This window comes from Somniosus microcephalus, chromosome 8 (assembly GCF_052327205.1).
Source record: "Somniosus microcephalus isolate GS21.2 chromosome 8, FLI_Smic_1.0, whole genome shotgun sequence".
NCBI classification, from domain to species: Eukaryota; Metazoa; Chordata; class Chondrichthyes; order Squaliformes; family Somniosidae; genus Somniosus; species Somniosus microcephalus.
The window spans coordinates 73,482,250-73,503,030 of NC_140994.1; the positions used below are offsets into that span (position 1 = coordinate 73,482,250).

A 20,781-nucleotide genomic window follows, 5' to 3' on the forward strand; every position below is an offset into this window, starting at 1 on the left:
CAATTCCTCCGGGCACACGCGTGAGTACCCCATCCTTACTCACGCGTTGGGCCCGGAATTACTGGGCCATTGTGTTTTAAGTTGTGGATGTTTCATATTTGTACATGTCTGTATTTGACTTACATTGTTACTAAGTGTGTGTTGATAACGCTCCTGTAAAGTGCCTTAGGATGTTTCAGTTGAAAGCGCTATATAAATGCAAGTTGTTGTTGTGTGCAACCTTTTGGCTGATTCCTCTTCAGTCAATCCCTTAGACCAAATGGCAAATCAGAATGCACCTTAAAGGGATGATGTCATCTGGAGCTTTTCACCTGTGACTCAGATATGCTGTTATCACCACCTCAAGATGTTCCCATTATTTGCCAAAGAACAGACGGATTAGTTGCACTGAGGAGGATAATATAAAGTATGAATCTTGTGTGACTATTTTACAGTTTTATTTGCAGAAGATAAAATAAGCTAATAGAATGTTAGGCTTTATCTCAAGATATAGAATATAGAAGCTAAGCGGTAATGCTGAGCCTATATAAAACCTTAAGAAGACCTCAGTTAGAGTATTGTGTGCAGTATTGGACTCCACATGACAAGAAGGATATTGAGGGTTTATAGAAAGTACAGTGCAGATTCACTAAGATGCTGCTTGGTATGAGGAAATACAAATATGAAGAATTACTTGAATAATTGGGTCTTCTTTCATTAGAACAACACAGATTGTTGGGCAATATAATAGAAGTGTTTAAAATTATGAAAGGATGGGTAGATAGAAACAGACTGTTTCCAGTAGTTGAGGGGTCAAGAATGAGGGGACATAGATATAAGATTAAATGTAAGAGATTTAGAACAAAAGGCAGGAGAAACTTCTTTTACACAGAGTTTTGTGAGAATGTGGCATTTACTTCCAGGGTTAGTGGTTGAGGCAGAAACTATGACAACATTCAAGATTAGATTGGTTAGCTGGATGAAGGAAAGGGGTTGCAAATGAAATGGGTTGGTAAATGTGATTAAAATTGGAGAGTAAATGCCGACATGTGCCAGTTGGGCTGAATGGCCTTCTTACATTTGAAACACGACAGTAAAATGTATTTCTTATTCTCAAAGTTTACTGTTTTTAAGTCGTTTGTCAGTTGTTCAATTCCGGCACGTTGCTGATCAGGTGGAGCGACAGATCTGATAGGAAGCCCTTTGCATGTGTCACTGTATAATGTCCAGTGTGGTAATGAGCGGAATACCCAGCTGCAGACTAAACAACGCTCAAGGAACTTTCTTCCTTAAGTAGAGCAGGACATCCTCTTAATCTTTGAAAAATGCTGCTTTTTGACAGAAAGAAGGAACCGGCATTTATATTACACCTATCACATCCTCAGGGACTCCCAAAGTGCTTCACCTAACAATGAATTATTTTTGAAGTACAATTGCTGTTGTTATGTAGGAAAATGATGGCAGATGAGAGGAATGACCACCTGATCTACTGTTGGTGGTTTTGTTTGAAGGAGGAATCTTGGTCAGGATGGGCAGGACTCCTTGCTTTTCTTCATATAGGACCACGGGTTCTTTTATGCCCACTAAAATTGGCAGCTGGAAGCTTTAGCATTTCATCTTTAAAGAAGGAACTTCCATCAATGCAGCACCCACTCCACAGGGCACCGCAGTGTTGGCCTAGTTTAGGTGCTCATGCCCTGGAGTGGGGTTTGTACCTATAGGCTCCTGACTCGGAGGCAAGGTTGACTCCAACTGCATCAAGAAGCACTTAGAAGACAGATTTCAATCTCTTAACATCAAGAAGAACAACTTGACAACTTTATTTAATCTAAAAAATAATTTTGTGGCTAAATTGAAAAATCTAAATCTATTAAAGCAATGAGAATTCTAACTCAATGCTCGCACCCCATTAAGACAGTTAGATTTGCTCCATTGGATATCTCAGCTCATGGTATGTGGAGATACCAGTGAGCAGACTTTCCTCGGGGCCGCAATGGTAACAGATCTTCGGTGAGGCAGGACTTCCGGCAACTCCTCGCCTGGGGCTTGACTCTGAACCATTTCCTGGAGTCACGGTGATTTAAACAATTATGTTGAGCACCGGGGCCACTTAGGTAGGGTTGTCAACCCTCCAAGATTGTCCTGGAGCCTCCAGGAATTGGGGGCTTCATCTCCAGAACACTGCTGTGAGCGACCTGGGAGAAATATCATCAAGGCATTAAAAAAATGGTGCTTTTGCATTTTCTTTGAACACTTTGGGGCACGATCTTGCCAGCTCTGGCGAGGTGGGTTTGGAGGCGGGTCTGCCAGGAAAATTGCAGAATCTGGGGGTGGGTGCCCATCCCGCCCCCAACCCGCCTCCGTGCCATCTTCCCAGGAGGCGGGTAGCCCACCCGCACCGGGTCACGTCTCCTGGAGGCGGGAAGGGGGTACAGTCACTTAACTGCCTGTTAACAGTTAGTTAACAGGCAGATAAGAGGATTATCCCTATTTTACCCACACAAGCGCGGGCTTCCCGAAGGCTACGAACCCCGCCAGGGTCACTGAGGCGAGCAGTGGCTCTGCGGGGGTTGGAGGGGTGCAAAAGTGCACTGTGAAGGTAAGTGATGGGTGCAAGTGTGGAGAGGTGAGTATGTGAGTTAAGTGGAAAGTGTTAGAAAAAGTTTACTTATCTTTGTTTCTTCCTGCAGGCTTCAATCGTTAGGGATGCGGAGAGTCTCGCATCTCCGCGGCAGAGATTCTCCAATGCAGCAACCATCTAATTTCTGCTAAAGAAAGATGTTTGATGAGTCTTGACTACAAGAACTCATCAAACTACTGAGAATGTCAGTGTTTGACAGCTTCACAGAGCTGTCAAATGATTACAATTCATCTGTCAAAAATGAAACGTCATACGCTGACGTTCTCTGTAACTGGCAACTGGCTTCCCCTTAATTGGCCTGCTAAGCCCGCTGGGCAGGCTTAACAAGGCAAATCAAGGGAAAATAGCATGGGTTGGTCAGAAGTCGATGGAGGCGGGACTAAAACCTGACAAGTGGGAGTCCCGCCTCCAAAAGCTCCCCATTGGCAAAATCCAGCCCTTTAATTCGTTAGCTGTGGAAATATTGGAGATGTGAAAAATAGCTGTTTGACCAACAGTCAAGAATCATCCAATCGGGTATTGAAGTTCGCTTACAAATTGGCATTAGAAGGCAGTGCTCCGCAAGGATGAACGTGACCAATGGCAGAAGCTGGGGGAGGGGTGTTTGTGGGCAGGAGGTCATGTGATGACACCTCCAGAAATCTGTCCAATCAGAGTTGGCAACCCAACAATTACGATGTCACTGGGGTGGGTGGAGGGGTGCTGAAGGGAAGCTGGCCTCGGGTGAAGGGAGGGAGATGGTGATGGTGTCTCACCACAGCACCGTGTGTCGGCTGAAGATCAGGAAAAAAAAATTCTTCCACTGTTTAAATTTTGCCTCCTGACAAGTGGAATCGATCACTCTGCAATCAACTGTCTTAAGTGTATTTGTTTAAGTAGTTTGTCGATTGTTCAATTCTGGCTCCTGACTGATCAGGTAAAGTGACAGATGTGATGGAGAGCTCTTTGGACGTGTATAATGTCCTCTGAGGCAATCAGCTGAATACCCAGCTGTGGACAGCTAAATCTGAGTCATCATGTTGGGCCTGCATGAATAGCGGGATGGCTACCTTGCCTGAAATTATAATTGGCAGCATAAAATTGGAATATCAGGAAGTGTACCTCCAAATAAAGAATACTGTTGTCTTCGCTATGCATTTGCTGCCTTTTTAATGGATTCAAATGTGCTTTTTTTTTACAAAAGCTTTCTTTTTCACTTGTTGGTTAACAGTGTTTCTCCTTTTGTGGTTTGGCAGCTCTTACGAATGTAAAACTCTGGGCCATCGATCGACAATGTTTTCAGACTATAATGATGAGGACAGGACTAATCAAGCATGCGGAGTATATGGAATTTCTAAAGAGGTTCGTTATTTTTGTTGCATTCGTTTCCTCCCTGTTTGAAACAACATAAAAGTCATTTTCCTCCCACTCCCTGTCTCATACATCAGAATGACTGCTATTAACCAACTTGTTCCTTTGCTCGCTCCCACAGTTCGTGCGCTGCTCCCCAGAAACGCCGGCTGTTAGATCCTGCCTCTTCATTTGATTTAATTAGGTGCGATGCTCATTTCTATCGGAGTTTACAGTTCGAAAATGCTGTTGTGAAGCTCCAGATGTATGTGTGGATAACACGAGCGAAAAAGCAACTTGTTTATCTGATTATAGATGTGTGGGACTGTGTAAATTATAATTTACTTGTTTCTCATTACGGCACTCCAAAGACACCAAACAGATGGGCAAATTGTCATTTTTCCTTTTAAGATGTAATGGGGCATGTTGACGAGATTGTACCATTTCATAATTTGCATGCAGTGATATTAATAGGAATGATTATTTTAATTTATTTATTTGAGAAACATTAGATGGGCAAGCTCTTGTCAATTATTATTTCATTTTTTTAAATCGATCATTTGAAGATTTGTACAGCCAGACGAATAATGAATGTCATATGAAAGGTGACTCACCGGCCAACTTTTCCAGTGGGGCACTGGAGAGTGCATTGTGGGAAATCACAAGCGATTTGAACAAGACAGCCACTTCTGACAGTCAAGTCATTTAATCTCCAGAATTTTGCAAGGAACAATATTTTTCAAGTGCACAACACAAAATTGCGTGCCAAAATTAATCTTTTAAATTTAACACAAGTCTGTGCTGCAAAGAAAAGTCCCTGCTCGCTGTTTATCTTGGCAAATTGCGATTGCTTTGAGTTTCAGTTGGGAACAAAATAGGACTGTGGAAGAGAATGTAATGGGGTGATAAATAGGGCATGGGAATGATAGTGTATCACACACACTAATATCTCCCTGTGGACTTTTCAAAATTTATGCTTCCTTAGAATTTAGCTTTAATTTATGTTTTGAAGATCTCATTATTTATATACATGTGAAACAAAAAAATAATCTCGGATATATTTCCTCAAAATGGTACCCAAGACACCGCCATTTGTGATTTACCTGAAATTGCCTATATTGAGCAACATATTTTCTGAATTTGATTCATTTCATATAAATAACCAAAAGAAAGCAATTGAGAGAACGAGAATTCCTCTTGATTTTCACAGTATTCTGCATGTTAAGGTACATTGATACTGTAGTTACTGGACTGAGACCAGGAGCTATACTATCAGTTCCAGCCAGGGAGTATTTCATTTATATTCCCTGGTTTCGAATTGGAATTCTACTGTTCAGGGGAAGTTTTGTGGATGCAATCATAAAGGTGTGGCTCAGTGGCAGCACCCATGCTTCTGAGTCAGAAGGTTGTGGGTTCAAATCCCACTCCAGAGACTTGAGTACAACATCTAGGCTGACACTCCAGCGCAGTGCTGAGAGAGTGCTGCACTGTAGTTTTACGGATGAGATAATGGCCCAGAAATTCGGGTCGGGGGCTTCCCGCAGGTGCAAGCCCCCGACCTGCACTTACCTAGCGCGCCAGCCGTTGAGCTGTGGGCCCGTGTGGGATTCCGATCCTGGGCCTCCTCCAACTGCCGGCACACAGTGCTTGTGTATCCCAGGGGCGCAGTTAGTTCGATGCGTCCCCTGGGATCACGTGAGCCAATGGTAGCAGGGATTGCTTCATTCATAAGTTTGATAGGAAGAGCTGTCAAACCTATAAATATTATAAGTCCCAAAACATCACTAAAACTTCAAACACATTTTTTTTTAAATCACATTTTTAAAATAACTATAAATTACATGAAATAACTATTTCAAACAATAATTTAAATTTTTGAAAAAATTTATTACATTTTCTAATGGGGCTAAAAATAAACTTACCTTTCTTTAAAGTATTTAAAAATAATAAACCTGTGGAAAAAATGTTTTAATTTTAATTAATTCACCACTTAAAAGTGTAACTGCTGGAGACTTACCCTCCCAGAGAAACCTGCAAAAAAAACGTAAGTTCGATGCGCACGCGCTGCCTCTCCGGCGCATGCGTTCGACCGCTGAAGCTCTTGTTTCAGGGGAACAGAAGTGCCGGTTTCCCGCGCTTGCGCAGTGCATGCACGAAGCCGGCACTTTCGTTGGGCCAATGCGTGAGTACTCCGTGCGTACTCACGCGTTGGGACCCGAATTTCTGGGCCATTATACCGATACCCCATCTAATCTCTCGGGTGGACTCCATCTTCCCCCCCCTCCCCCCACCCCTCCCGATCACTGTCTCCACCTTCCCCGATCACTGTCTCCCGCCCTTCACGATCGCTGTCTCCCCCTCCTCCGATCACTGTCTCCCGCCCCTCCGGATCGCTGTCTCTCCCCTTCCGATCGCTGTCATCCGCCCTCCCGATCGCTGTCTCCCCCCCTCCCCCGATCGCTGTCTCCCCCCCTCCCGACCACTGTCTCCCCCCCCCGATCACTGTCTCCCCCCCTCCCGATCGCTGTCTCCCCCTCTCCCGATCGCTGTCTCCCCCCTCTCCCGATCGCTGTCTCCCTCTCTCCCGATCGCTGTCTCCCCCCTCCCGATCGCTGTCACCCCCCCTCCCGATCGCTGTCACCCCCCCTCCCGATCGCTGTCACCCCCCCTCCCGATCACTGTCTCCCCCCTCCCCCATCACTGTCTACCCCCTCTCCCGATCACTGTCTCCCCCCTTCCCGATCGCTGTCTCCCCCTCTCCCGACCGCTGTCTCCCCCCTTCCCGATCGCTGTCTCCCCCTCCCCCAATCACTGTCTCCCCCTCTCCCAATCAATGTCTCCCCCACTCCCGATCGCTGTCTTCCCCCCTCCCGATCACTGTCTCCCCCTCTCCCGATCACTGTCTCCACCTCTCCCGATCGCTGTCTCCCCTGATCGCTGTCTCCCTCTCTCCCGATCGCTGTCTCTCCCGATCGCTGTCTCCTCCTCCCCCGATCGCTGTCTCCTCCTCCCCCGATCGCTGTCTCCCGCCCCTCCCGATCACTGTCTCTCCCCCTCTCCCGATCGCTGTCTCTCCCCCTCTCCCGATCGCTGTCTCTCCCCCTCTCCCGATCGCTGTCTCTCCCCCTCTCCCGATCGCTGTCTCTCCCCCTCTCCCGATCGCTGTCTCTCCCCCTCTCCCGATCGCTGTCTCTCCCCCTCTCCCGATCGCTGTCTCTCCCCCTCTCCCGATCGCTGTCTCTCCCCCTCTCCCGATCGCTGTCTCTCCCCCTCTCCCGATCGCTGTCTCCCCCTCTCCCGATCGCTGTCTCTCCCCCTCTCCCGATCGCTGTCTCTCCCCCTCTCCCGATCGCTGTCTCTCCCCCTCTCCCGATCGCTGTCTCTCCCCCTCTCCCGATCGCTGTCTCTCCCCCTCTCCCGATCGCTGTCTCTCCCCCTCTCCCGATCGCTGTCTCTCCCCCTCTCCCGATCGCTGTCTCTCCCCCTCTCCCGATCGCTGTCTCTCCCCCTCTCCCGATCGCTGTCTCTCCCCCCTCTCCCGATCGCTGTCTCTCCCCCTCTCCCGATCGCTGTCTCTCCCCCTCTCCCGATCGCTGTCTCTCCCCCTCTCCCGATCGCTGTCTCTCCCCCTCTCCCGATCGCTGTCTCTCCCCCTCTCCCGATCGCTGTCTCTCCCCCTCTCCCGATCGCTGTCTCTCCCCCTCTCCCGATCGCTGTCTCTCCCCCTCTCCCGATCGCTGTCTCTCCCCCTCTCCCGATCGCTGTCTCTCCCCCTCTCCCGATCGCTGTCTCTCCCCCTCTCCCGATCGCTGTCTCTCCCCCTCTCCCGATCGCTGTCTCTCCCCCTCTCCCGATCGCTGTCTCCCCCTCTCCCGATCGCTGTCTCCCCCTCTCCCGATCGCTGTCTCCCCCTCTCCCGATCGCTGTCTCCCCCTCTCCCGATCGCTGTCTCCCCCTCTCCCGATCACTGCCTCCCACAATCCCTATCACTGCCTCCCACAATCCCTATCACTGTCTCCCCCTCCCCCGATCACTGTCTCCCCCTCTCCCGATCAGTGTCTCCCCTCTCCCGATCGCTGTCTTCTCCTCCCCCGATCGCTGTCTCCCCCCTCTCCCGATCGCTGTCTCTCCCCCCTCCCGATCACTGTCTCCGCCTCTCCCGATCACTGTCTCCGCCTCTCCCGATCACTGCCTCCCACAATCCCTATCACTGCCTCCCACAATCCCAATCACTGCCTCCCCCTCTCCCGATCACTGTCTCCCCCTCCCCCGATCGCTGTCTCCCCCCCTCCCGATCACTATTTCCCCCTCCCCGATCACTGTCTTCCCCTCCCCCGATCACTGTCTCCCCCCTCCCGATCACTGTCTCCCCCTCTCCCGATCACTGTCTCCCCCTCTCCCGATCACTGTCTCCCCCTCTCCCGATCACTGCCTCCCACAATCCCGATCATTGCCTCCCACAATCCCGATCACTGTCTCCCCCTCTCCCGATCACTGCCTCCCACAATCCCGATCACTGTCTCCCCCCTCCGGGATTAATCCGGAAATTACTGCATTTGAGTTCCTGCTTTTTAATCTCTTTCCTCGCTCCCTATAGTCTGCTGCAGGACCTCATCCCTCTTTCCACCTATATCTTTGGCACCGATATGGACAACGACCTCTGGCTGTTCACCTTCCCCCCTCAGAGTGTCCTGCAACCGCTCAGTGACATCCTTGACCCTGGTACCATTACATATAAGTAAAGTTAATCATAAAATATAGTTAAGTATAGACTTTATGAACCATTTGTTATTTGTCTTAAATGAGCAGTGAACATAGTCTAACAATTACTATATATTACATTGGGCTGGATATTCCGACCCCCACGGGTGTGTACGAGGTGTGTACACACCAGTATGGACCTCGCAAGTGCCAGTTTCAGACAAGCGAAGCGCATGCGCTAAAACCCGGCATTTCCGATCTGTCACGAATCCTCTTGACAGATCGGATGTCTTCCCTGGAGAAGAGCCTCTGCGGGTGGAGAGTTCTGCTTTCTGCAAAACCTCCACCCGCTGAAAACCTTTAAAAATCTTACACCTGGTAAAAGCAAGCGTAAGGCCTGCTTTTACCAGCATAAGAGTTTAAAAAATAAATTTAAAAATGTTTTTCACTCATTTATAATTTAAAAATACTTGTAAAAAAGGTAAGTTTATTTTTAGCCCTGTAAAAAACTTAAATTTAATTTTTAAAAATTTATTTAATGTTTACCTGTGTTTTTAAATGTGACCTTCATTCATACTTTGACAGATCTGTGCATAGAAAACTGTCAAAAGTGTGAAGGGGGATTCCCTTCTTTGATTGGTTCCCCATGGCCCACGTTTGCGAACTGCCTGCGCCCCTGGGATACCTGGGCCTCTGTGCGCACGGCCCAGGATCGGAAGTCTCAGGACCTACGGAGCCAGCAGGTAAGTGCGTAGATTTTTCCAGATCGGAGGCATCGACATGCAGGAAGCCTCTGATCGGAAAGTCCGGCTCAATATTGTTATTTATTGAAAACAACAACAGAAAATGCTGGAAAAACTCAGCAGGTCAGGCAACATCCGTGGAGAGAAATTTGAGTTGACGTTTCGGGTCGAACCCTTCTTCAAAACTGGAATGAAAAGAAACTGGATCGAAGGCAGGGCTGCGATCGGACAAAAGAATAAAAGAAACAAAAGAAGTAAAAGAGATTAGAAGCTAGACGAGATGGTAATAGGCTGAGATTAGGTGTAAAGTGTACTGGCAGGGCAAAAGATAGCTGCCAGGTGTGGGAGAGAAACAAAAGGAAAGGGGGGGGGGGGGGAAAGGAGTGGAAAAATTACAAGAAAAAATGAAATGGGGGCCGAGCTTATGATCTGAAATTGTTGAACTCGATATTGAGTCCGGAAGGCTGCAGACTGCCTAATCGGAAGATGAGGTGCTGTTCCTTGAGTTTACGTTGAGCTTCCGTGGAACAATACAAGAGGCCAAGGACGGTGAGGTCCGAGTGGGAATGGAGCGGTGAATTAAAATGACAGGCGACCGGAAGCTCGGGGTCACCCTTACGGACTGAACGGAGGTGTTTATTGAGTTGTTTAGTGATTGTTTAATAAATTTGCTGAGAAATTAAAGCCTAACGAACAAAGTCTAATGTAGTGCCATTCTCTCACTTCTCAAACACATGAGGAGGATCTTGTGCAGGGATTGGATAGAACCAGTCAGTATAAAAAAGGTTTTCTGTTCATTATCCTGGGTCATGTACTTAACTAAATATTGGACAAGTGTGCACATTCTTGAGGATGTAAAGGGCAAGGGCTCACTTAACAGAGTGTTTGAAACACAGTAGCCAAAAACATATCTGGAATTAAAATGGTAAAAGACCCCAAAATGTAGTAGTGATGAGTAACAATGCCAAAATATCAGAATAATTGATTCGAAGAAGCAACACTATTAGTGTATATAGATTCTATATCTTTCAAGTGGGTCCTAACAATGGTTCACTGTGATTTGCACATTTTATCAGCAAGACACATGGGCCCTGAATTCTGTGGGGGTTCTCCTGGTCATCCACCATAACTCTGGCAGACCACCAACTACCGTCTTCAGCTGTTTACGTCATTTCTCTGTGAGGTTCCACTGGTCTCCCGTTGAAGTTCCGATGGGCGACTGGGAGGACCTCCCCATCACCCAAGGAATTTCAGGGCCACAATTCTCAGTGGAAACTGTTTTTCTAGTTATGCTTTAGAGGGCAGGAGCCCAGCTACTGGTCCAAATTTCCTGAATTGGATTTGTGGTGTGCAATGGAAACACTGCCAGTCTGGATCTGGCTCATGGTCCAGTTTTTTGGCATCTGGAATTGGCCTGACTAAATGCAAATTGCAACGGTGAGAGATCCGTTATTGACCACAAACTTTCAAATCCTCTTCCATCCCAGAAGAACTACTGCCAAGCACTGACCAACTTCATGATGAATTATCTCCATCAATACTGAATGAACCAAAACACACACTATTTCACAGCGTCCTTGTCCATATTGTCCTGAGCTGACCCAGTGTTATCAAATGGGTTATGTCGGGCAAATTGATTACTATATATAAAACCCTGGTGGATCTCTTGTGGAGTCCTCACGGTGAGTTGGGAAATGCAGTGTTTTATGTTATGTAATGCACAATATAGTCAGAGACACTCATTCATGGTTATCTGTAGGAGTGTTAATGATATTTTTAGGTTCAAATTGGTACAATTTTAAAGTGGGTGCAGGAATAGATGTGGGGATTTACGTACACACATCTTTGAAGATGACAGACAAGTTGATAATCATATGGGATTCTTGTCTTTGTTAATGGAGGCCTAGGGTACAAAAGCAAGGAAGTTATGCTAAACCTTTATAAATCACCAGTTAAGCCTCAGCTGGACTATCATGTCCTATTTTGGGCAACAGACTTTAAGAAGGATGTCAAGGCTTTGGAGAGGGTGCTGAGGAGATTTACTAGAATGGTACTGGGTCAGGGACTTCAGTTATGTGGAGAGACCAGAGAAGTTGGGATTGTTCTCTTTAGTGCAGAGAAAGTTAAGGGGAGTTTAATAGAGGTGTTCAAAATCATGAGGGGTTTTGTTAGAGTACATAAGGAGAAACTGTTTCCAGTGGCAGGATGGTTGGTGACCAGACGACTCAGATTTAAGGTAATTGGCAAAAGAACCAGAGGGGAGATGAGGAGAATTTTTTTTCACGCATCTGTGTTACAATCTGGAATGCACTGCCTGAAAGGGCGGTGGTAGCAGATTCAATAATAATTTTCAAAAGGGAATTGAATAAATTCTTGAAAAGGAGTAATTTGCAGGGCTATGGAGAAAGAGCAGGGGAGTGGGTCTAATTGGATAGCTCTTTCAAAGAGCCTGCCCAGGCACGATGGGTCGAATGACCTCCTTCTGCACTGCACAATTCTATGATTCTATGAAATTAATGATTTTACACATTTTTGATGATTGTAAATCAATGGTCTTTATTAGAAATTATTTTAATTATTTAGTTAATTTTACCTTTTCAACTATTTTTTAAGACTGGGATGCAGAGAAAGGTGGGCAGTCACAGGTAGGTAGCTTGTAGGAAGTGCATATAACAGTTGCTTGGCTGTAATTCTGTCAAACATTGATATAAAACGTTGTATTCAGAATGCAGCTTCTATTACAGGCATTGATTTTTGTTTATTTCAAAGCTTTCTCCCCTCTTCACTTTGTGCGCGAGTCCAGGCAGAGAGTATTGACAGGCCATTAAACTGTGATGGAACTTAACAGCCACGTCTGATCCTATCCATGCAAGAACAATTTCCACTCAGCATAATGATCAGGAGGGGAGAATTCCAGCTATTGTTTTCCCCTCCCTTGTTTGGGGCTATGGAAGTTAATTGTAGACTTGCCAATGTAGCACAAGATGAGAATGGCCAACTCAGCATAGATCAGGCACTAAGCCCGAGACCCTCTGAGTCCACATGGCTCAGAACCACCCAGTGTCCCAATAGGTGAAATACAACATCATAGTTTAAAACCTTTCTAATTCAACTAAACAATGCACTTGAGGAACTTTCTTCTGCAAATAGAGCAGGACAACTTCTTAACCTTTGACAGAAAGAAGGAACTGGCTTTTGTGTAACACCTATCACATCATCAAGAACTCCCAAAGTGCTTCATAACCAATAATTATTTTTGAAGTACAATCACTGTTGTTATGCAGGCAAATGACGGCAAATGAGATGAATCTATTTTTAGTGGTTTTGTTTGAAGGAGGAATCTTGGTCGAGATGGGCAGGACTCCCTGCTTTTCTTTAAATAGTGCCATGGGATTGTTTATGCTCCCCTTTTTTATAATATATTCATTCGCAGGATGTGGGCGCCACTGGCAAGGCCAGCATTTATTGGCCATCTCTAGTTACCTTGAGGAGGGGGGGTTGATACAAATGAGTGGCTTGCTAGGCTACTTCAGAGGGTAGTTAAGAGTCAACCATGTTGATGTGGGTCTGGAGTCACACATAGATCATACTGGGTAAAGACAAGGTTTCCATCCCTGAAGGACATTAGTGAATCATTTAGGTTTTTACATCAATCCGACAGCTTCATGGTCACATTTACTGATACCAGCTTTTGATTTACTGATATTTTAAACTGAATCCAAATTGTCAAATTAAATGAACCATCAAAATTGGCAGATGGAGCCTTTAAAATCTCATCTGTAAGATGGCACCTCCAGCAAGTGAAGTCGAGGATCCTGGAGTGGGGTTTGAACCCATGACTCGAAGGCAAGGTTGACCTGAGTCAAGTAGCACTTAGAAGGCAGATTTCAATCACTTAATATCAAGTAGGACAACAATAATGTTATTTAATCTTTAAAAAAAATTCAGTGCGACTAAACTGAAAAATCAAAATCTATTAAAGCAATAAGAATTCTACCTCAATAATCGCGCCCCATTACAACAGTTAGATTTGCTCCGTCAGGTATCACAGCTTGTGCTGTGGAGATACCAGGGAGCAGATTTACCTCGGGGCCGCAGTGGTGGCAGAACTTCAGTGGGGCAGGTCTTCTGCCCACCCCTCACCTCGGGCCTTGATTCTGAGTCATTTCCTGGAGTCACGATGATTTAAACAATTATGCCACTTACGGTGGGAGGGGGGAAGGGAAGCTGTCCTCAGGTGAATTGAGGAAAATGGTTTCTGTGTCCACCACAGCATCGTGCGGCTTATTATATAATATGTCTGTTTATTTTTCTGGGCAAATACATTATATTGAAAAAAGTCACTTCTGATGGGAAATCCCGGGTGATGGGGAGTCAGCAGAACATTTCCAACCAGGTTTCTTCCCCCACCTGCGCACGTTACACTGGTTCACCATTAAAACTGGGAAAGAAAATCGACCCTTGGGTGTTTATGAAGGTATATTTAAGACTGAAGTTTGCAAACAGCACCACCTATGGTTTTTGTTAGCTCTTCACAATTGGAATTATCGTCTGAGATCAGCAGTTACAAGAACCCGCACTAGATTGCATTACTTGCTGGAATTTAAATTGTGTAGGAAAAGCTGGACCAATATGTGGCTCTTTTTCACTTCCATTACAACACTGCAAATCGGTAGACCTGAATTCTGCAGCACTTAGAGTGCAAAAAATAAAAGCATTTCTGTGCTTTAAATAACTTTGTATCTCTCATGCAACCTGAAAGACATCAATGTATATTTCCAGCTCTGAATGACGCCCAATTTTTCTTTGGATTGCACTGGCCAATTCATGGCTTGTGATTTGGATGACAGCACTGTCACAAGATGGTAATTTTTACTGGATAGTTTGCCCCATGCACTTTAAAAGTTTAACAAAGTGTAAAATTAATGTAAATAAAGTTTTATAATTTTTTTTATTAGTTACCTGAGTATCAAACCTGGTAGATGTAAGGGACTGGGCGATACAGTGAATCGGGACTGGGCGATACAGTGAATCGAGACTGGGCGATACAATGAATTGGGACTGGGTGATACAGTGAATCGGGACTGGGCGATACAGTGAATCGGGACTGGGCGATACAGTGAATCGGGACTGGGCGATACAGTGAATCGGGACTGGGCGATACAGTGAATCGAGACTGGGCGATACAATGAATCGGGACTGGGCGATACAGTGAATCGGGACTGGGCGATACAGTGAATCGGGACTGGGCGATACAGTGAATCGGGACTGGGCGATACAGTGAATCGGGACTGGGCGATACAGTGAATCGGGACTGGGCGATACAGTGAATCGGGACTGGGCGATACAGTGAATCGGGACTGGGCGATACAGTGAATCGGGACTGGGCGATACAGTGAATCGGGACTGGGCGATACAGTGAATCGGGACTGGGCGATACAGTGAAATAACATCCTTTTACTGTTAGGATTTGTCTCTGCTCTCTGCCAGCTTTACATGGAATGATTTTGGACAAACTCAACCCAGTAGATGCAATTCCACAGTACAAATTGCAATATATTAGCAAGTTTTACTCACCAAGTTATATGGATGTCGAGTGTGCAAATGGAGAGATTTTGTGTGGCTACTGTAGGAGATATTCGTGGAAAAAAATTGAGTGTGAAGAAAGGGAGAACAGGATGAACACAATTCAAGGGTTTAGCACTTTTTTCCATAACTTAATTGTATTGTAAGCATTTTACAATGATTAAGTGTCTCCTAACATTTGAGTATCTTTATTGTTGTGACATTTCCTGAATTTCCTGGCCTATAGGTCGGTACTTCACCGTAACTTTGCCGGAAGTATAGCGGAATCCCCGAGTTTCGGCTGTACATCTGGCAGAAAATCCGAGGAAATTTGCCAGGCATTCATAGTGTTTTGCGGGAGCGAGTCCCACATTTCAACTACTGTTTGTGTGACGAAGTACTCTCTGATTTCACCCCTGAACGGCCTAGCTCTAATTTTAAGATTCTGCCCTCTTGTTCTGGACTCTCCCACCAGAAGAAATAGTTTTTCTGTATCTTCCTGATCAAATTCCTTAATCATCTGAAACACCTTGATTAAATCACCCCACAACCTTTCACACTCAAGGGAATACAAGCTAAATGTTACAACATGCCCTCATAATTTAACTCTTTAAGCCCCGGTATCATTCTGGTGAATCTGTGCTTCAACCGCCCCCCCCCCCCCCCCAAGACCAATATATCTTTCCTGAGGTGCGGTGCCCAGACTGAATGCAGTACTCCAGATCGCGTCTGACTACGGCTCTATACAACTGAAGCATCACCTACCCATTGTATTCTAATCCACTTGAAATAAAGGCCAATATTCCACTAGCCTTTTTGATTACTTTTTATTCCTGTGCACTAGTTTTTAGTGATTTGTGTACATGGACACCTAAATCCCTTTAATTAAAAACTGAAAATGCTGGAAATACTCAGCAGGTCAGGCAGCATCTGTGGAGAGAGAAACAGAGTTAACGTTTCAGGTCAATGACCCTTCGTCAGAACTGGAAAAAGCTGGAGATGGAACAGGTTTTTAAGCAAGTAGGGGCAGGGAAAGGGGGGAGGGGAGGAAAGAACAAAAGGGAAGGTCTGTGATAGGATAGAAGGCAGGAGAGATTAAGAGACAAAAGGGATGATGGTGCAAGGCAAGGGAGATGGTAATGGGACAAGTTAAGCAACAAAAGATGACTCAAGATGAGGTGTAAATGGCAATGGCAGAATGAAAGACAGCTGCCATGTGAGAGAGAAAAAAAAGATAGGGGCAGAGGTTATGGTCTGAAATTGTTGGTCTAAATCCCATTGCTCCCTCACAGCTCCAAGTCTCTCCTTATTAAGAAAATATTCCGATTTTTGTCTTTCTTGGATCCAAAGTGGATGACACCGTACTTCCCCCACATTGAACTCCATCTGCCACAGTTTTGTCCACTCACTTAGTCTGTGTCCCTTGGTAACTTCATTCTCCCATCTGCACAACTGACTGTGCCTCCTAACTTAGTGTCATCTACAGAACTGTTCTAGCATCTTGCGGGATTAACGCCAGAAAATTGTGATGTGTGAAAAAATGGGCGGGGAATTGCCATAATGCATCCCCACCCGATTATCCACCTCCACCCTTTGCTTTAAAGTGGAAATTCCTAACAATGATCAGGGTAAAGTGATATTTAAAAATAATTTTTTCTCCTTCTAATGTATAAATACAATTTAATATGGGATTATTTTATATTCAATGTCAGTTTCTTAATTATTTTGTAGCTGGAACACAGAGGTTAAAAATTCCATGGTGCTCTTCCTGGATGGAATAACATGAGCTGGGAGTGCGCAGTTTCCCAATATCCATTCCCAGTCTGCACCAGGAGCAACACAGTGAAATCTTTACCCCATGGTCATTTGTTATGAACAGCACAGTGAATAAAGCAATTGTCTTGCACTACATCACTTGATAAACCGAGTGATGCAGAATAATGTTTAAAAGAGTTTGCATATAGAAGTACCTACTTTACAACATGGTAATGTCCAGCATTGGCACTTGCGTCACACTCTAGTTCCCTACATACTTGAAGATAAACAATTGCCCCCACTCCTACACCACCGATTCTCACCTTCTCCACCTTGGGCTGGTAGCCACTGGACTTCCGTTGTGGGGGTCACTGGGTTTCAGGGTAAGCAGCTCCATTTACTACTGACTTGAATCTACTGGGGAAGGTTAAGCAATGACCTTATGTAGATGGTACAAATCTTTCAACTTTCCCCTGTCAACTGAAAGATTCCTATCTTTAGTTTGTTTTTAAATACAGAGTTGTTGTAATTGGCTGTGTGGTAGCATTCCAAATGGCAAGCCTGGATTTCCATCAAAGATTAATTACTGACACAGACTGAAGAATACTTCATGACTGAGAGTAGGGTGGCCCTCCTGACTGATTACTCTTCAGAATTATAATGCAAATTTGGTCGTGGGCCCAGTTTTAGAACCTGATTTTGTAATCATGGGAGATTGTGCTATTCAAGCAGTTAATGTTCAAATTTAATAAAAGTTGGATTTTAATGAAAAGCAAGAGTTTTACATAGTTGGTAACATCGCGTATGAATTTTGATGGATATGTAGTTAAATATTGAAAGCTAGGTAAATATGATGAAATGATCGCCACGTTGGAATGTTTAGGTATGCATAATTAATTATCCAAACTGGGAATTCATTCCATCTTTTCCAGCCCAAAGAAATTTACAGCACAGAAGGAGGCCATTCAGCCCATCTTCTCTGTGCCGGCCAACAAAGAGCTATCCAGCCTAATCCCACTTTCCAGCATTTGGTCCGTAGCCTTATAGGTTATGGCACTTCAAGTGCATATCCAAATACTTTTTAAATGTGATGAGGGTCTGTGCCTCTACCACCCTTTCAGGCAGTGAGTTCCAGACCCCCATCACCCTCTGGGTGAAAAAAATTCTCCTCAAATCCCCTCTAAACTTCCGACCAATTACTTTAAATCTATGCCCCCTGGTTATTGACCCTTCTGCTAAGGGAAATAATTCCTTCCTATCCACGCTATCTAGGCCCCTCATAATTTTATACACCTCAATAAGGTCTCCCCTCAGCCTCCTCTGTTCCAAAGAAAACAACCCCAGCCTTGTTGAGATACCGCGGCAAACGTGGGAGTCGAGACCAGAGCTATTGAACACACAACTGCTTTATTCCAACCACATGGCAAACAGGAACTAGAAAAGCCCGCGCATCCACTTAAATACTTCCCAGACAGGAAGTGCTCCCGGCAGCCTGTCCCTGCGGGAAACAAGTTGCTGGAGGAAAGGGCCCCCGGCTGGGGGCTTCTGCTTAGACTGTCTGTGCCGCCGTGAGCGGATTATGTCCAGTGGTGGCGTGTCGCCACAGACCTCCCCCCAGAATCCGCTTAGGAGGAGTGGACGAGTCGTGACGGTGGTCTAATGGTTCTGCCGCAGCGGCTCTGAGTGGTCGCCGGTCTGGTTGGTTGGGTCGGGCGGTTCGCCGCCGGCTGTGCTGGCTTGCCGGGGGGATGGCCTCTAGTTGGAGGCTGGGCCACGGGGACCTGTTCCCCTGGTTCTGTGTGTGCTGGTTTGAGCCGGTCGATGGAGACTGTCTCGACCCTGTCGCCGAGGCGCAGCTTGAAGACCTTGTCCCCGGTTTGTAGTACCTCGTACGGACCGTCGTACGGGGGTCGCAGGGGCCCGCGGTGCGCGTCGTGTCGCACGAAGACGAAGCGCGCCTGCTGTAAATTTGGTGGGACGTGAGGTGCGAGTTCGCCGTGTCGGTTGACCGGAAGTGGGGCGAACTGCTGAGCGGAAGAGAAAGAGTCGAGCCGCTGCTGTTCGGCCGACCAAGGCTTGGTAGGCTCCGGAAGGAATTCGCCTGGGACGCGCAGTGGTTGTCCGTAGACTAACTCCACTGCCGAGGACTGGAGGTCTTCCTTGACCGCGGTGCGTAGGCCGAGTAGCACCCACGGTAGGCGGTCAGTCCAGGTACTGTCCTGCAGGCCGGCGCGGAGTGAGGCCTTGAGTGACCTGTGGAAGCGTTCACAAAGTCCGTTGGCCTGCGGGTGGTACGCCATGGAGCGTCACCCCGAGGTTGCGTGCTGTGGCCGTCCAGAGTTCGGAGGTGAACTGGGCGCCTCTGTCGGAGGTTATGTCGGCCGGTACGCCGAACCTCGCAACCCAGGTGTTAACGAACGCCCTGGCGATGTCGGCTGTGGTGGTGGAGGTCAGCGGCACTGCCTCAGGCCAGCGTGTGTAGCGGTCGACCATCGTGAGGAGATAAGTTTGGCCTTGCGATGGCGGCAGGGGACCGACGATGTCGACGTGTACGTGGTCGAAGCGGCGGCTGGGTACCTCGAAGTCTCCCAGGGGTGCTTTGGTGTGCAGCTGTACCTTAGCCCATTGGCAGGCGAGGCAGGAGGTGGCCCAAGTCCGAACATCTCTGCTGAGGCCGCGCCAGACGAAGCGCTTGGAGAGGAGTTTGACGGATGCGCGGGAACCCGGGTGAGAGAGCCCGTGGAGCGCGTCGAAGACGCGGCGGCGCCAGGTCTCGGGGACAACCGGCCTGGGTTGGCCGAGTGAGACGTCGCACGTGACTGCCGTGGCTTCGGGCCCGTGCGCGACCTTGGCTAGGCGTAGCCCTGGCAGGCTGGTAGCCGCCGAGAGGAGGTCTGGGTCCGTGAGCTGGGCCGCTGCTAGTTGTGCGTAGTCGACCGCGAGGTGATTCGCACAGACGGCGGGACGGGAAAGGCAGTCGGCGACCACGTTGTCTCTACCGGAGACGTGCTGAATGTCCGTAGTAAACTCGGAGACGGCCGCGAGCTGGCGTTGCTGCCTAGCGGACCAGGGTTCGGTGTGCTTGGCCATCGCGTATGTGAGTGGCTTGTGGTCCACATACGCGGTGAAGGGGCGGCCTTCCAGGAGGAACCTGAAATGGCAGACCGACAGGTGGAGTGCGAGAAGCTCGCGGTCGAAAGTGGAGTATTTGACCTCCGGGGGGCGCAGTTGGCGGCTGTAGAAGGCAAGTGGCTGCCACGCGCCATTGACCCACTGCTCGAACACGGCCCCGACCGCGTGGTCGGAGGCGTCGGTGGTGAGCGCGACCCGGGCATCGGCCCTCGGGTGCGCGAGCAGAGTGGCGTCGGCAAGCGCGTTTTTGGTGGCGTCGAAGGCGGCTGCCGTGTCAGTGGTCCAGGCTACGTCCATCTTGCTGGATTTTCCTCGGAGGGAGTCGTATAGGGGCTTCATGAGGGCTGCGGCTCTGGGGATGAACCTGTTGTAGAAGTTCACCATCCCGAGGAACTCTTGGAGGCCCTTGATGGTTGTGGGGCAGGGGAATTGCTGGACGGCCTGCACCTTGTTGGGCAGGGGGACGGCCCCAGCAGGGGTGATGTGGTGACCGAGAAAATCGATCTTGGTTAGGCCGAATTGGCACTTCGCCGGGCTGAGGATGAGCCCGTGTTGGGCTAGGCGCCCGAATAGGAGGCGAAGGTGTTCGAGGTGTTCCTATTTGGAGGAGCTGGCCACGAGAATGTCGTCTAGATAGACGAATAGGAAGTTCAGGTCCCGGAGGACTGAGTCCATAAGGCGCTGGAAAGCCTGTGCTGCATTCTTGAGGCCGAAGGGCATCCTCAGGAACTCGAACAGGCCGAATGGGGTGATGACGGCCGTTTTGGGGATGTCCGCGGGGTGTACGGGGACTTGGTGGTAACCGCGCACCAGGTCGACTTTGGAAAAGACGGTTCGTCCGGCCAGTCGGGCCGAGAAGTCCTGGATGTGTGGCACCGGGTATCGATCGGGGGTGGTGGCGTCGTTGAGGCGGCGGTAGTCCCCGCAAGGGCGCCA

The 20,781-nt window shown here is 47.6% G+C and overlaps 1 protein-coding gene across 2 annotated transcripts in view; it reads left to right on the plus strand.

Annotated features, from left to right (window-relative positions):
- prkg1b (protein kinase cGMP-dependent 1b) overlaps positions 1 to 20,781 on the plus strand; it is a 1,090,349-nt gene that overhangs the window by 689,834 nt on the left and 379,734 nt on the right. For both annotated transcript variants that reach the window (XM_085994888.1, XM_085994889.1), the window contains exon 4: positions 3,856 to 3,961. In XM_085994888.1, coding sequence (XP_085851014.1) covers positions 3,856 to 3,961 — 106 coding nt within the window. The remainder of the gene's footprint in view (positions 1 to 3,855; positions 3,962 to 20,781) is intronic.